The following is a 15,989-nucleotide window of genomic DNA, read 5'->3' as shown; positions in this document are numbered from 1 at the left end:
CCACGATTCAGTGATGCCCGCCATCCATTTGTTTTTGCTCTCTCTCTCCCCTCTCTTCCGTTCTTGTTGTCACATCTTGTTGATGTAATGCTGCACATTGACAGATCAAGGAAATTAATCACATTGCATCTACTGCAGGGTGTCAGTAAATCCTTATTCTTACACAATATTGATTTAGAATTTCCTTCAGTTACTGTTTCTCTGTTAATGACTGAACGCAGAGATGATCAGGCAACAGCCCAGTGACTGCATCTGTTCTGAAGCTACTGGGGCCATGAACAGATACTTTCCTGCGCATTCTCCATGTCTGTCTGTCTGTTCCACAATAAATTCATTGTTTTCTTTTGTAGAAAGTCACTGAACTGACAGAGAAGGGAAACCGGGCAGAGAGTTCCAGACTCTTCCTCAGTTTGGTGAATGGCAAAGGCTTCCGGGCCCGGAGGGCGATGTGGGAATCCTTTCTGATGTGGAGGACTGAGTTACCGAAGTTGGACAGAATACTGAGGGAAATACAGGAACTCGGTATGTTAAAGTCACGCACTGAACACAAAGGCACATTGAGATAAACATTTTAGTTATTTTAATTATTTTAGCTCTGTTTCAATGGATGTTTTTTTTATATTTAAACAGGTCCTGATCCACAGGAATACATGAACATTGCCCAAGGTTTATCTGAATTACACACTCAGCTGATAGGTGAGTGATCAATGCACAGTTCAAACCACATCTCAAGTGTTAGTCTGTGACTTGGCAAAACCTGGGAACCAAAATTCGCCATTAATCATTCGCTGATCTCTGGATTCAAGTCACAATTCAACGAATCTCTCTTTGCAGCCTGAATATTCTACAATATATTTTTCTATTAATCCAGCTGTTGGTTCTGCTGAAGCCTTCACTCCAGGTCCTAACGCTCTGGGAATCCCAACACACCCCAGGCAGGCTCCTGATACACTGTATGACCCAGTCCAGGTGACTTTTCTATCTTCAGACCTTTCATCTTCCAAGCCCCTTTTCCTTTGTAATAGCACTACACGCAATTCTGTTTGCTGATTGATGCACCATCAATAACTCACGCCGAGACTTAGGAAGTGAGATATCGGCTTTTATTGACTGAAGAACAACACTACATCCTGGGGAAAATGAGGGAGAGCAGCAGGCCACAGTCGCCTTTATACAGGGGTCTGTGGGAGGAGCCACAGGGGCAGTCAGCAGGGTCTTGGGAGGAGCCACAGGAGCAGTCAGACAGGTATATCTAGTTCACCACATTCACCCCCCCTTTGTTTAAAAAAATTCCCAAGCATATTTACAGGTTAAGTCGATCAGGTGGTCGAATCGTTCGCTGCGATCTACGTAGCTCCGGCTGCAATTGCACAGGAGCCGGAGGTGATGACGGCACAGGTGCCGGAGGTGGTGTGTGCTCCGGAGGCGGAGAGTGGGTTAATTCTGTCCCAACAGGAGGTGTCAGGGATCCCTCGCATGTGAGCGAGGTCCCTGGAACAGACGCATACGGAGTCTGTGTGGGGCACGGTGCGCGCGGAGTCACCTCGGGTACAGGGTGCATAGTTACCGTGGAGTGCTCGGGGTAGTGGTCTGCTGCTCCGGCGGGTGCCAGGTTGCGGACAGAGACCGTGTCCTCCCGCCCATCAGGCAAGACCACGTAGGCATACTGGGGATTAGCATGCAGGAGGTGAACCTTCTCGACCAGTGGTGAGTACTTATTACTCCTCGCATGTTTACGCAGCAGCACTGGCCCCGGGGACGTCAGCCAAACTGGCAGGGTGGTCCCAGTGACAGACTTCCTGGGAAAAGAGAATAAGCGTTCGTGAGGGGTGGCATTAGTGGACGTACACAACAGGGAGCGGAGAGAGTGGAGTGCCTCAGGGAGGACCTCCTGCCATCGGGAGACCGGCAACCCTTGTGACTTAAGGGCTAAAAGTATGGCCTTCCACACTGTGGCATTCTCCCTCTCCACCTGGCCATTCCCCCGGGGATTATAACTCGTGGTGCGACTAGTAGCTATGCCCCTAGCAAGCAGGAACCGGCGCAACTCGTCACTCATAAAGGAGGACCCTCTATCACTGTGGACATAGCAGGGATATCCGAACAGTGTGAAGAGCTGGCACAGGACTTTTATGACCGACGTGGTAGTAGTGTCGGGGCAGGGAACGGCAAAGGGGAAACGCGAGTACTCGTCAATAATACTGAGAAAGTAGACATTGCGGTCGGTGGAGAGTAGGGGGCCCTTAAAGTCAACACTCAATCGCTCAAAAGGGCGGGTGGCCTTGACAAGCTGCGCAGTGTCAGGACGGTAGAAGTGCGGTTTGCACTCAGTGCAGATCTGGCAGTCCCTGGTCATAGTCCTGATGTCCTCCAGGGAGTACGGCAGGTTCCGGGCTTTAATGAAATGATAAAACCGGGTGACCCCCGGGTGGCAAAGTTGGGCATGAAGGGCATACAGCTGGTCGAGCTGGGCACTAGCACACGGTCCCCGGGATAGGGCATCAGACGGTTCATTGAGCCTGCCAGGCCGGTACAGGATATCATAAGTATAGGTGGAGAGTTCTATTCTCCATCGCAAAATTTTATCATTTTTGATTTTGCCCCGCTGTTGGCTGCTGAACATGAACGCAACCGAGCGCTGGTCGGTCAGCAAGGTGAACCTTCTGCCGGCGAGATAGTGCCTCCAGTGCCGAATAGCTTCCACTATGGCTTGGGCTTCTTTCTCCACCGTGGAGTGCCGAAGTTCAGAGCCTTGAAGGGTACGAGAAAAAAACGCCACTGGCCTGCCTTCCTGATTGAGGGTAGCAGCCAGCGCGACGTCAGAGGCGTCACTCTCTACTTGGAAGGGAATGGTCTCGTCTACCGCATGCATCGTTGCTTTGGCAATGTCCCCTTTAATGCAGCTGAAGGCCGCGCGGGCCTCGGCAGAGAGGGGAAAGGTGGTAGACTTGACCAGGGGGCGGGCCTTGTCTGCGTAATGGGGAACCCATTGGGCGTAATAGGAAAAAAAACCCAGGCACCGCCGGAGGGCCTTGAGAGTAGTGGGAAGAGGGAGTTCTAACAGGGGGCGCATACGGTCGGGGTCAGGGCCAATGACCCCGTTCTCCACAACATACCCAAGGATAGCGAGTCGTGTGGTTCTGAACACACACTTGTCCTTGTTATAAGTGAGGTTCAAAGCATTGGCCACCTGGAAAAAACGTTGGAGGTTGGCGTCATGGTCCGACCAGTCGCGACCACAGATGGTGATGTTATCTAGATAGGGAAATGTGGCCGTCAGTTTGTACTGGTCCACCATCCGGTCCATCTCCCTCTGGAAGACTGAGACCCCATTTGTGACACCAAATGGGACGCGCAGAAAGTGATAGAGCCTGCCACCCGCCTCTAAGGCGGTGTAGGGGCGGTCCTCTGGGCGGATGGGGAGCTGGTGATAAGTGGATTTCAGATCAATTGTCGAGTACACCTTGTACTGAGCTATCTGGTTGACCATATCCGCGATGCGGGGTAGGGGGTACGCGTCAAGCTGCGTGAATCTATTGATGGTCTGGCTGTAGTCCACAACCATCCTATTTTTCTGCCCAGTCCGAACAACGACCACCTGGGACTGCCATGGGCTTGTGCTTGGCTCAATGATCCCCTCCCTGAGCAGCCGCTGCACCTCTGAATGAATAAAGGCCCTGTCCCCCGCACTGTACCTCCTACTTTTAGTCGCCACGGGTTTACAGTCGGGGGTCAGGTTGGTGAACAGCGATGGGGGAGGGATCTTGAGGGTGGAGAGGTTTCAAATAGTGTCAGCAGCACAGCTATCGGCATGGTGCTGGGCGGGATGTGGGGTTCGGGGTGTATGTGCGTGTGGTAACGGAGTATATGGCGAAGTCCCACCAAACTGAGGATTCCTGACAGTGAGTGGTGGGTGGGGCCCGTCATATGCCATAGTCACACTTTCGAGATGGCTCTGGAAGTCCAGCCCCAATAGCACAGGTGCGCACAGCCGAGGCATGACCAGGAACGCAAAGTTCCGATATTCTGTGCCCTGCACCACCAATGTCGCTACACAACCCACCCGGATGTCTGTGGAATGCGACCCTGAAGCCAAGGTGATCTTCTGACGGACCGGCCGTGTCACGAGTCCGCAGCGTTTCACTGTGGCCGGGTCAATAAAACTCTCAGTGCTGCCCGTGTCAAACAGGCAGCTAGTCCTGTGCCCCTCCACCAGGATCTCCATCATCGACCTTGCGAGCTGGTGCGGAGCGCTTTGATCGAGGGTCACGGAAGCCAGCGTTGAACGGGGCGTGTCGGGGGCGGGGCCTGGTGACGCCGGCAAAGTTGGCCGCTCACATCCGGGCATGCAAGATGGCGAGGCGGGGGCGGGGCCTGGTGACGCCGGCAAAGATGGTTGTCCACATCCGGTCATGCAAAATGGCGGCCCCCAGGTCTCAGACGCAGCGCTGCTCGACCCCGGGCGCGGTTTAGACTTACATACTTTGGCGAAATGGCCCTTCTTCCCACAGCTGGAACAAGTCACTTCGTGCGCCGGGCAGCTGTTCCTGGCATGTTTCAGAAGCCCACAAAAGTAACAGAGTTTCATACCTGGCGAATTCGTGGGGTTTGAGATACCGCGACTGGCAGCGGCGTTGGCGAATTCGCTCGGAACCGGGGAATCACTCGGCTGGACTTCTTCAGCGTACAGCTGCGCAGCCTCTATCGTATCGGCCGTCTCTATCGCGGAGCGTAAGGTAAGATCAGCTTTTTCCAGCAGCCGCTGGCGTAAATACACTGACCGGACTCCAGTCACAAAAGCGTCTCGGACCAAGAGTTCCTTATGCTGTTCCGCTGTGAGCGCTTGGCAGTCACAAGCCCGCGCGAGTGCCTGTAGTTCGCGGAGAAATTCAGCAGTCGACTCCGTAGGCCGCTGTTTTCGTGTTGCCAAGCGGTGCCGTGCATAAACTGGATTTACTGGCCGCAGGTACTGTCTTTGGAGGGCGGCAAGCGCCTCCTCGTAGGTGGATATGTCCCTGATGAACGAATAAACTTTTGGGGCGACCCTCGAGAAGAGAAGTTTGTGCCGAACAGCCGAGTCGGTGGCACGAACCTCCTCTAAGTACGATTGGAAGCACACCAGCCAGTGTTCAAAGGCAAGAGCTGCTCCAGGGTCTTGGGGGTCCAAGTCTAGGCATTCTGGGCGTAAAGCGGTTTCCATGTTGTAACTTTCAGTCAATAAAATTGATGCACCATCAATAACTCACGCCGAGACTTAGGAAGTGAGATATCGGCTTTTATTGACTGAAGAACAACACTACATCCTGGGGAAAATGAGGGAGAGCAGCAGGCCACAGTCGCCTTTATACAGGGGTCTGTGGGAGGAGCCACAGGGGCAGTCAGCAGGGTCTTGGGAGGAGCCACAGGAGCAGTCAGACAGGTATATCTAGTTCACCACACTGATGTTCTTTACCTTTTGGAATTCTGCCAGTGACTTGCACAGAGTTTGTCTGGCATTTCCTTTTCACCCGTTACTGCAACTACAACAGCAGTTTCTAGTGGTCCGATATCGACCCTCTCCCTTTTTTCACTCTTTATATATCCGGGAAAGAAAAAAAAATACTTTGGTATCCTTCTTATATTATTGACCATTTCCTTGCATTTCCTGCACATTCATGTATAACTAGGAGCATCTATAACATAGTTGCCTGCGACATGACCCTAGTCACTAGACTCTAGACACTAGAATACTACAGCACAGTACAGGCTCTTCCGCCCTGGATGTTGTGCCGACCCATGTATTCCTTTAAAAAGAGTACTAAACCCACACTACCCCGTGACCCTCTATTTTTCTTTCATCCATGTGCCTGTCCAAGAGGTTCTTAAATACCCTTAATGTTTTAGCCTCCACCACCATCCCTGGCAAGTTGTTCCAGGCACCCACAACCCTTTGTAAAATACTTACCCCTGATGTCTCCCCTAAACTTCCCTCCCTTAACTTTGTACATATGTCCTCTAGTGTTTGTTATCGGTGCCCCGGGGAACAGGTACTAGCAATCCACCCTATCTATGCCTCTCATAATTTTTTAGACCTCTATCAAGTGCCCTCTCATCCCTCTACGCTCCAAAGAGAAAAGTCCCAGCTCTGCTAACCTTGCTTCACATGACTTGTTCTCCAAACCAGGCAACATCCTGGTAAATCTCCTCTGCACCCTCTCCATAGCTTCCACATCCTTCCTATAATGAGGTGACCAGAATTGAACACAATACTCCAAGTGCGGTCTCACCAGAGATTTGTAGATTTGCAACTTGGCCTCTCTACTCTTGAACTCAATCCCCCTATTAATGAAGCCTAGCATCCCATAGGAGTTCTTAACTATCCTATCAACCCGTGCAGCGACCTTAAGGGATGTATGGATTTGAACCCAAAGGTCCCTCTGTTCATTCACACTCTTAAGTAACCAACGATTAAACTTGTACTCAGCATTCTGGTTTGTCCTTCCAAAATGCATCACCTCACACTTATCCGGATTGAACCCCATCTGCCACTTTTCTGCCCAAATCTGCACCCTGTCTACATCCTCTTGTAACCTTCGACAACCTACAGCTCCATCCACAACTCCTCCAATCTTCATGTCATCCACAAATTTACTCACCCATTCTTCCACCTCTACATCCAGGTCATTTATAAAAATCACAAATAGCAGGGGTCCCAGGACAGATCCCTGCGGCACTCCACTAGTCACCGACCTCCAGGCAGAATACTTTCCTTCCACTACTACCCTCTGCTTTCTTCCTGTAAGCCAATTATTTATCCAAACAGCCAAGGTTCCACTTATCCCGTGCCTCATGATTTTCTGGATGAGTGTCTCGTGAGGGACCTTGTCAAATGCCTTGCTAAAATTCATGTATACCACATATTCCACCGTATCGTCATCAATTGCTTTTTGTTACCTCTTCAAAAAACTCAATTAGCCTCGTGAGGCACGACGTTCCCTTCACAAAGCCATGTTGCCCCAGACAGTAAATTCCAGGCAGCCACAACTCTGTTAAAAAACTACCCACAATTGCTGTAAATTTACCCCATCTCACCTTAACCAAATGCCCTCTGGTATTAGACACCAGTCATATGTAAAAAAAAACAGAATACAGGCTGATGACCCAAACTCTTATCTCTCAAACGTGTACACCTCAGTCAGATCTCTATTCTAACTCCAGAATAAACAAACCAAGTTTATCAAACCTCTATTTGTAGCACATGCCACCGAACCCAGGCAACATCCTGATGAATCTGTTCTGCACCCTCTCCAATCCTTCCAAGAGCTGGACAATCAGAAGTGAACACAATACTCCAGATGCTCCCTTAAACCATAAGACCTAGTAGCAGAATTAAGTCATTTGGCTCAGTGAATTTGCTCTTCAATTCCTCTCTACCTCATTATTCCAGTAAACGTCGACGCTCTTCCTAATCAGGAACACATCGACCTGCATTTTAAATATATCCAATGAAGTGTCTTCCTCAGCCGTCTATGACAATAATTTCACAGATTCACCACCCGCCAGCCAAGACATTTCTCCCAGTTTGTGTCCCCGGCAGCCAGGACAATTCCCCACAGTTCTCAAGCATGTTAATATTCTGTATGAGCTTCCCATGTGGGACCTTGTCAAACACTCTACCAATATACAAGTAGGCAATATCCATGTGTAACTGCATCCATCACCTTTGTCACCTCCTGGAGGAACTCAATCAAGCTGGCGAGACACAAACCCGACCCAAAGCCTTGCTGCTGAACCCCAAACCACCTCATACATCCTCTCTGTCATACTCCCATAGGTCAGAACATATAAAAGGCTGAAGGTATGTACCACCAGCCTCAACGACAGCTTTATTCTGCATTTATAAAACTACTAAATGGTCACCTACGAAGTTATTATTGGCTCTTAATAATAATAAGACTATTTTAAATCTAAAATTATAGCATCGTACATCTCGTAACTAATAACAACTCAGATAACAACTTAGATAACCACAATATACTCACAGAAGAGCAGACAGAATACCGTTCGGGTTTGAACAACAGATAACAGATTATGTAATTCTATTTCAAACGCTGTGGAAAGCAGAAAACTTTCAGTGTTATATTGTCAATAAAAAAACCCATCTGATTCTGTTCCTCGTGTGTTTAAAAGAAGTTCCAAATATTTATAAAATTCATACAATACTTGTGAAGTTTCTACAACTGATGAAGCATTCGCGTAAAATAATCGTCCTATTAACAACCACAGAGGAACAACGACCATTATCAAAATAAATGGAGGGATTTTCCAGAGCGACTCACTAAGCCCACTGTGGTTTTGTCTAGCTTTAAGCCCACTCATAATTTACTGAAACAGATAAAAATCAGGTATCTAATCAGAAAAAATATGAATTATACCTTGACACAGCTATACATTGAGGATTTGATATTATTTGCTCTTGCATCAGTAAAGCTGAAACAAACAATTCAAATAATGGAACTAATTTCCAAATATATAAGCATGAACTTTAGACTAGGAAAGTACAGAACATGATTAAACATAAAGAAAGGTGCAATAGAGCCGGTAGAATATCAAACAGAGCATCGGGATGGAATGCAACAGAATATGAAACGTATATTTAGGATATCAATAAGCAAAGAAAATAGATAATAGTGTGATAAAGGAAAACCTTCCAACAAAATTTACTTCAAGGCTGAAGAAAATCTGAATTTACTGCTAGGCTGAACAAACTTTGAATTTACATCAAGGATCAAGAAAATCTGCCAAACAGAGCTGAACAGTAAAAATATAACGAAGGTAGTAAACACTCACTGTGCCCATATTGACGTATAATTTTGGTAAAATATCCTGGTCTGAAACAGATCTGGAAAATATACAAAACAATAAGAACTTAAATAGCAATTTCTGGAAAACCCCACGTGCACTGGAGCGCACTTGGATTGATATGAACGAGGACAGTATGAGGATGATGAATAACAGATCTAAAAAAATGAGACAACAGCCAGATAAAAATTTTCAGGATCAGGGTTAATATCATGGACACATGTCGTGAAAATTGTTTTTCTGCGCCAGCAGCACGATTACAGTAAAGTGTGTGCAGTGAGTCTGTATTTATGTATACAATTGTGGAAATAGAATTGTATCAGCGTGAATTAATCAGTCTGATGGCCTGGTGGAAGAAGCTGTCACGGAGCCTGTTGGTCCTGGCTTTTACGCTGCGGTACCATTTCCCGGATGGTAGCAGCTGGAACAGTTTGTGCTTGGTGAGACTTGGGTCCAGAATGATCCTTCGGGCACTTTTTACCCCCTATCTCTGAAATGACCTGAGTAGTAGGAAGTACACACCTACAGATGCACTGGGCTGTCCGCACCACTCTCTGCAGAGTCCTGCGATTGAGAGAAGTACAGTTCCCATACCAGGCAGTGATGCAGCTAGTCAGGATGCACAAAATTGTGCCCCTATAGAAAATCGTTAGTATTTAGGGGCCCATCCCAAACGTCCTCAACCATCTCAACCATCTGTTTTTCTGTTTTTCTTTTTTTTTTGTTCAGACTAGAGAATATGCCAGGCAGGATGTCGGACTGCTCCTCTTGCAGGATGTGGGAAGTCAGGGAGACATCAGGTGTCCCTGACAACGATACCTGCAAGAAGTGCATCCAGCTGCAGCTCCTAACAGACCGCATTAGGGAACTGGAGCAGGAGCAGGATGACCTCCGGATCATTCGGGAGACTGAGCAGATTATAGATAGTAGCTTCCGGGAGGTAGTTACACCTAAGAAACAGGGCACAGGTAATTGGGTTACCGTCAGGCGAGCGAAGGGGAAAGGGCAGTTAATGCAGGGTTCTTCTGTGGCCATTCCCCTCCAAAATAGGTATACCAATTTGGATACTGTTGCAGGGGCAGGGGAGGGGGGGAGGATGGCTTACCTGGGCAAGCTGCGGCAGCCAGATCTCTGGCACTGAGGAAGAGGAGAGCGGTAGTGATAGGGGACTCCATAGTCAGGGGTACAGACAGGAGATACTGTGGTCGTGACAGAGACTCCTGGATGGTTTGTTGCCTCCCGGGTGCCATGGTCAGGGATGTCTCTGATCACCTGCACAGCATTCTGAGGTGGGAGGGTGATCAGCCAGATGTCGTGGTACACATCGGTACCAATGACATAGGTAGAAAGAGTCAGGGTGTCCTGAAGAGTGAGTACAGAGAGCTTAGTAGGAAGTTGAAAAACAGGACACAGAGGGTAGTAATCTCCGGATTGCTGCCTGTGCCACGTGCCAGTGAGGGTAAGAGTGCGATGCTCTGGCAGATGAACACTTGGCTGAGAAACTGGTGTAGGGGGCAGGGTTTCAGATTTCTAGATCATCGGGACCTCTTCAGGGGCAGGTGGGACCTGTACAAGAGAGACGGGTTACACCTGAACTACAAGGGCACCAATATACTTGCAGGGAGGTTTGCTAGTTCTATTGGGGAGGGTTTAAACTAGATGGGAACCAGAGTGCCAGAGTAGATAGTGGAACGGGGGTAAAAATAAATGATGTTGGTAATTCATGCAAAGTCACAAATAGCAAGGTTGTGTGTGGTGGTAATAATCTTCTGAGGTGTGTATATTTAAAAGCGTGGAGTATTGTGGGAAAGGCAGGCGAGCTGAGGGCCTGGATTGACACATGGAATTACGACATCATAGCCATTACTGAAACTTGGCTACAGGAGGGGCAGGACTGGCAGCTCAGTGTTCCAGGGTTCCGATGTTTCCGACGTGATAGAGACAGAGGGATGAAGGGTTGGTGGTGGCTTTGCTAGTCAGAGAAAATATTACAGCAGTGCTTCGGCAGGACAGATTAGATGACTTGTCTACTGAGGCCATACGGGTGGAGCTGAGAAACAGGAAGGTATGACCACATTAATAGGGTTGTATTACGGACTACCCAATAGTCAGCGAGAATTGGAGGAGCAAATCTGCAAAGAGATAACAGACAACTGCAGGAGACAGAAATTTGTGATTGTAGAGGATTTTAATTTTCCACACATTGATAGGGACTCCGATACTTTTAAACGTCTAGATGGATTAGAGTTTGTAAAATGTGTTCAGGAAAGTTTTCTAAATCAATATATAGATGTACCAACTTGGGAGGATGCAATATTAGATCTCCTATTAGGAAATGAGTTAGGGCAGGTGACGGAAGTGTGTGTAGGGGAACACTTACGTTCCAGTGATCATAACGTCATTAGTTTCAACTTGATCATGGATAAAGATAGATCTGGTCCTCGGGTTGACGTTCTAAACCTGAAAAGGGCCAAATTTGAAGAAATGAGAAGGGATCTAAAAATCGTAGATTGGGACAGGTTGTTCTCTGGCAAGGATGTGATTGGTAGGTGGGAGACCTTCAAAGGAGAAATACAGAGAGTAAAGGAGGGACCTTAGGACACAGCTACTAAATTGGATTAGATATTGGCTCAATGGAAGAAGCCAGAGAGTGGTAGTGGAGGATTGCTACTCTGAGTGGAGGCCTGTGACTAGTAATGTGCCACGGGGATCAGTGCTGGGTCCATTGTTATTTGTCATCTCTCTCAATGATCTGGATGAGAATATGGCAAATTGGATCAGCAAATTTGCTGATGATACAAAGATTGGAGGTGTAGTGGACAGTGAGGAAGGTTTTCAAAGCTTGCAGAGGGATTTGGACCAGTTGGAGGAATGGGCTGAAAAATGGCAGATGGAGTTTAATGCGGACACGTGTGAGGTATTGCACTTCGGAAGGTCAAACCAAGTTAGAACATACAAGGTAAATGGTAGGACTCTGAGGAGGGCAGTAGAACAGAAGGATCTGGGAGTATAGATACATAATTCCCTAAAAGTGGCTTCACAAGTAGATAGGGTCGTAAAGAGAGCTTTTGGTACATTGGCCTTTATAAATCAAAGTACTGAGTATAAGAGTTGGAATGTAATGGTGAGGTTGTATAAGACATTGGTGAGACCGAATTTGGAGTATTGTATACAGTTTTGGTCACCTAATTACAGGAAGGATATTAATAAGGTTGAAAGAGTGCAGAGAAGGTTTACAAAGATGTTGCCGGGACTTGAGAAACTGCGTTACAGGGTAAGTTTGAATAGGTTAGGACTTTATCCCCTTGCATATAGGAGAATGAGAGGTGATTTGATAGAGGTGTATAAAATTATGATGGGTATAGATAGAGGGAATACAAGCAGACGTTTTCCACTGAGGCTCGGGGAGAAAAGAAATCAGAGATCATGGGTTAAGGGTGAAGGGGTAAAAGTTTAAAGGGAACATTCGGGGGGGGGCTTCTTCACACAGAGAGTGGTGGGAGTGTGGAATGAGCTGCCAGATCAAGTGGTGAATGCGGGATGACTTTGACATTTAAGAAAAACTTGGACAGGTATATGGATGAGAGGTGTATGGAGGGATATGGTCCAGGTGCAGGTCAGTGGGACTAAGCAGAAAAATGATTCGGCACTGCCAAGAAGGGCCGAAAGGCCTGTTTCTGTGCTGTAATGTTCTATGGTTCTATCTGAGGTGAAATAAGTGCTGTTGTGCCTTTTATCACCACACAATTGATGTGTACAGACCACGTGAGGTCCTCAGTGATGTGAATGCCGAGGAACTTAAAGCTGTTCACTCTCTCAACCTCAGACCCATTGATGTCAATAGGGGTTAGCCCGTCTCCATTCCTCTTGTCTTTGCAACATTGCATCCAGCTCCTTTGTTTTTGCGACATTGAAGGAGAAGTTGTTTTCTTGTCACCACTGTGTCAGGGTGGTGACTTCTTCTGTGTAGGCTGCCTCGTTATTATTTTAGATTTGGCCAATAAATATAGTGTTTTCAGCAAATTTAATTAGCAGATTGGAGCTGTGGGTAGCGACACAGTCATGCGCATACAGGGAGTAAAGGACGGGGCTTAGGACACAACGCTGAGGGGCACCTATGTTGAGGGTCAGAGGGGCAGAGGTGAGGGAGCCCACTCTTACCACCTGCTGGTGATCTGACAGGAAATCCAGCACCCAGCTGCACAAGGCAGGGTGAAGGCCGAGGTCTCTGAGCTTCTTGTCAAGCCTTGAGGGAATGATGGTATTGAATGCTGAACGGTAGTCTAATAACATCATTCTCACATAAGCATCCCTCTTCTCCAGATGTTTAAGGAGGTGTGCAGAGCAGTGGCTATTGTGTCATCTGTTGATCGGTTGTGTCGGTAGGTGAATTGTAGGGGGTCCAGTGTGGGTGGTAACAAGCTGCAGATGCAGTCCTTGTCCAGTCTCTCAAAGCATTTGCTTATTATTGAGGTGAGTGCGACAGGACGCCAGACGTTCAGGCATGTTGCCTCAGTTGTTTTAAGTACAGGAGCAATGGTGGATGATTTGAAGCAGGAGGGAACTCTACACTGGGAGAGGGTGAGATTAAAAATATCCGTAAATACACCTGCCAGTTGTGCCGCGCGCATCCTGAGTACCCGCCCTGGGACGCCGTCCGGTCCCGCGGGCTTGCAACTGTCCACTCGTTGGAAACACCTGCGAACTTCAGCCTCAGAGATGACCAATGTGCAGGTTGCTTTGTCGGCTCTCCTCGGGGTCTCAGTGTTGGCGATATCGAACCGAGCGTAAAGAGACTTAGATCCTCTGGGAGACAGGCAGCGATGTTGGCAGCACCACTGCATTTAGCTCTGAAGTCTGCATTGGGGTGCAGAGCTTGCCATAAGCTGTGTGCGTTGTTGGTGGAGAGCTGTGCCTGAATACGATCTCTGTATTGTCGTTTCGCTGCCTGGATGACTTTGCACAGATCACAGCTGAATTTCTTGAGCTCCTGCTGATCACCGGCAATGTAAGCAGTCGGTCACACGGCAAGTGCTGTTCACACGGAACTGTTGATACAAATTTTGTGGTTTGATTTCTGAAGGGAATCATCTCCCCTCTGTGACAATAACACACAACTGGGGGATGTTGTTATTACACAGCTGTGATAATAACAGCCGGGAACTCTCTTGGCAGCCGGAAAGGTTGACACAGCAGCACCAGGTACTCCAGATCTGGGGAACAAAAGGGTTTGAGGGCATGGACATTCCGGGGTTCCACCAAGCATTAATGATTATGAAACATACCCTAAATCCTGTTCTCTTCCCAAATAGGTGTGTGTGTGTGTGTGTGTGTGTGTGTGTGTGTGTGTGTGTGTGTGTGTGTGTGTGTGTGTGTGTGTGTGTGTGTGTGTGTGTGTGTGTGGGTTGGTACTGGATGACGACACGATTGTTGGTGACGGTAGGGGCCAATTCTGGATCTGTGGACTCGGGAGCAGTTGGGACAGAGGGACAGCTGGGTTGCAGGCGCTTGGGTAGTTGGATCCTTCTTGCATCCCCTCTTCTTTTCAGCAGTCGCTCTTCTAGGTTCCTCAAAATTCCTGGCTTTTCCGTGGATCAGCGGCTGCCACTCGTTGACCTCCATATTTACCTGAGAGAGCCTCTGCTTAATTTGGTCCTTGTACCTCCTGCACGGGGCACCACGATCTCTCTTGCCCTGAGAGAGTTCTCCGTAGAGTACTGCTTTCGGTAACCTGGAGTTATCCATGCGAGACATATGGCCTGCCAGACGGTGGATCTGGCTGAGCAGCGAAGTGGCTTCAGGGCCTGGAAGTTGAACATATATAGCTGTGCATGTCTGTGTGATTATATGAAATATTAAAATAAATTAGTGTAGAAATAGAAATTTAAAAAGAGATTAGTGAGTCACTATCGATGGGTTCAATGTCCATTCAGAAACTGGATGTCAGAGGAGAAGTTGCTCTTGAATCGTTGAGTGTGCGCCTTTCTCCGATCCTGTACAGTAGTCCTCGTGAACCAGACGGTGATGCAGCCAGTTACAATGCTCTGCAAGTTACACCTGTAGAAATATTCAAGTGATGTTGGAAACTCCTGATGAAATATAGCCACTGTTGTGCCTTCTCTGTAGCTGCATCGATATATTGGGTCCAGGTTAGATACTCGGAGATACTGACAGCCAGGAATTTGGAATTGCTCACTCTTTTCTGAAATCCACAATTAGCTCTATTGACATACTTTCATAACGCAAGCAGGATTCAGCACTCCATACACGCATATGCAACTCCGATAAAGGGTACACATCACTGAACGTAAATGAAAGCATAACCCATAAAAGTAATGAAACTATCATAAAAGTAGAAAATGTTAACCGATGGATGAGTCTGACTCCCCACGGAGGACATCCACACGATCTGAGCCGATTAGATGTCGACAAGGAAGCGTCGAGCCCCTGGCTCAGAGTTGGAGACCTCTTCCCAGAAACAGAAGGAATCATTGTAGCAATACAGGACAAGGTTGTTGACACATGTAGTTATCAATAATACAGAATAAACGACCAATAGATTCAGGACAATAAATGCTGAAAATTACAAGAGAAACCAGAAACAATCCAACACTTTACAACATCCTGCAGTAATTAAACTGAATCTCATGACTTGCACAAGCACAATCAAGTGGTAGACAACATTCCCAAAAATCTTGCTTGAACTACAACTGATGAAAAACATGATAACTTACAATAAGTACAAGCCTGTTCCACTTTTAGAGTTAGAGTCCTTCATATCATACTGCGTCCGATCATTATTTCAGATAGGATAATCCATGATATGCGTTCGGATGTAATTTTACAGGATAAACAAGCAAAAGCAACTTTTTTAAATATATATAGCCATTCCAAACACACATAACTTACAGAAATGAATTAGTAAAAAAAAAGCCAGAAAGATGTTGAATTGAAAGGGCAAAATGAAAGACTATGGAACACGAACAGGGTATTATTTATCCCAATCGTAATATCAATAACTGGTATCATCCTAAAGGCTTTACAGACTAGTATTAATAAATTAGGCCCACACGGCGATACTTGTGAAAATCTTCGAAAACCCATAACGCTATACACCACGAGAATAGTCTGAAATCTCCTATCAATTG

At 47.3% G+C, this 15,989-nt stretch overlaps 1 protein-coding gene across 1 annotated transcript in view; it reads left to right on the top strand.

The window, feature by feature from the left end:
* The window catches only part of LOC140721627 (NACHT, LRR and PYD domains-containing protein 3-like), a 48,864-nt gene that overhangs the window by 29,439 nt on the left and 3,436 nt on the right, over positions 1-15,989 (top strand). Inside the window, exons 6-7 of the mRNA XM_073036439.1 lie at positions 351-522; positions 631-696. Of these exons, the coding sequence (XP_072892540.1) occupies positions 351-522; positions 631-696 (238 nt within the window). The remainder of the gene's footprint in view (positions 1-350; positions 523-630; positions 697-15,989) is intronic.

This window comes from Hemitrygon akajei, unplaced genomic scaffold (assembly GCF_048418815.1).
Source record: "Hemitrygon akajei unplaced genomic scaffold, sHemAka1.3 Scf000058, whole genome shotgun sequence".
NCBI classification, from domain to species: domain Eukaryota; kingdom Metazoa; phylum Chordata; class Chondrichthyes; order Myliobatiformes; family Dasyatidae; genus Hemitrygon; species Hemitrygon akajei.
This window is presented reverse-complemented; position numbering and strand designations above follow the sequence as displayed.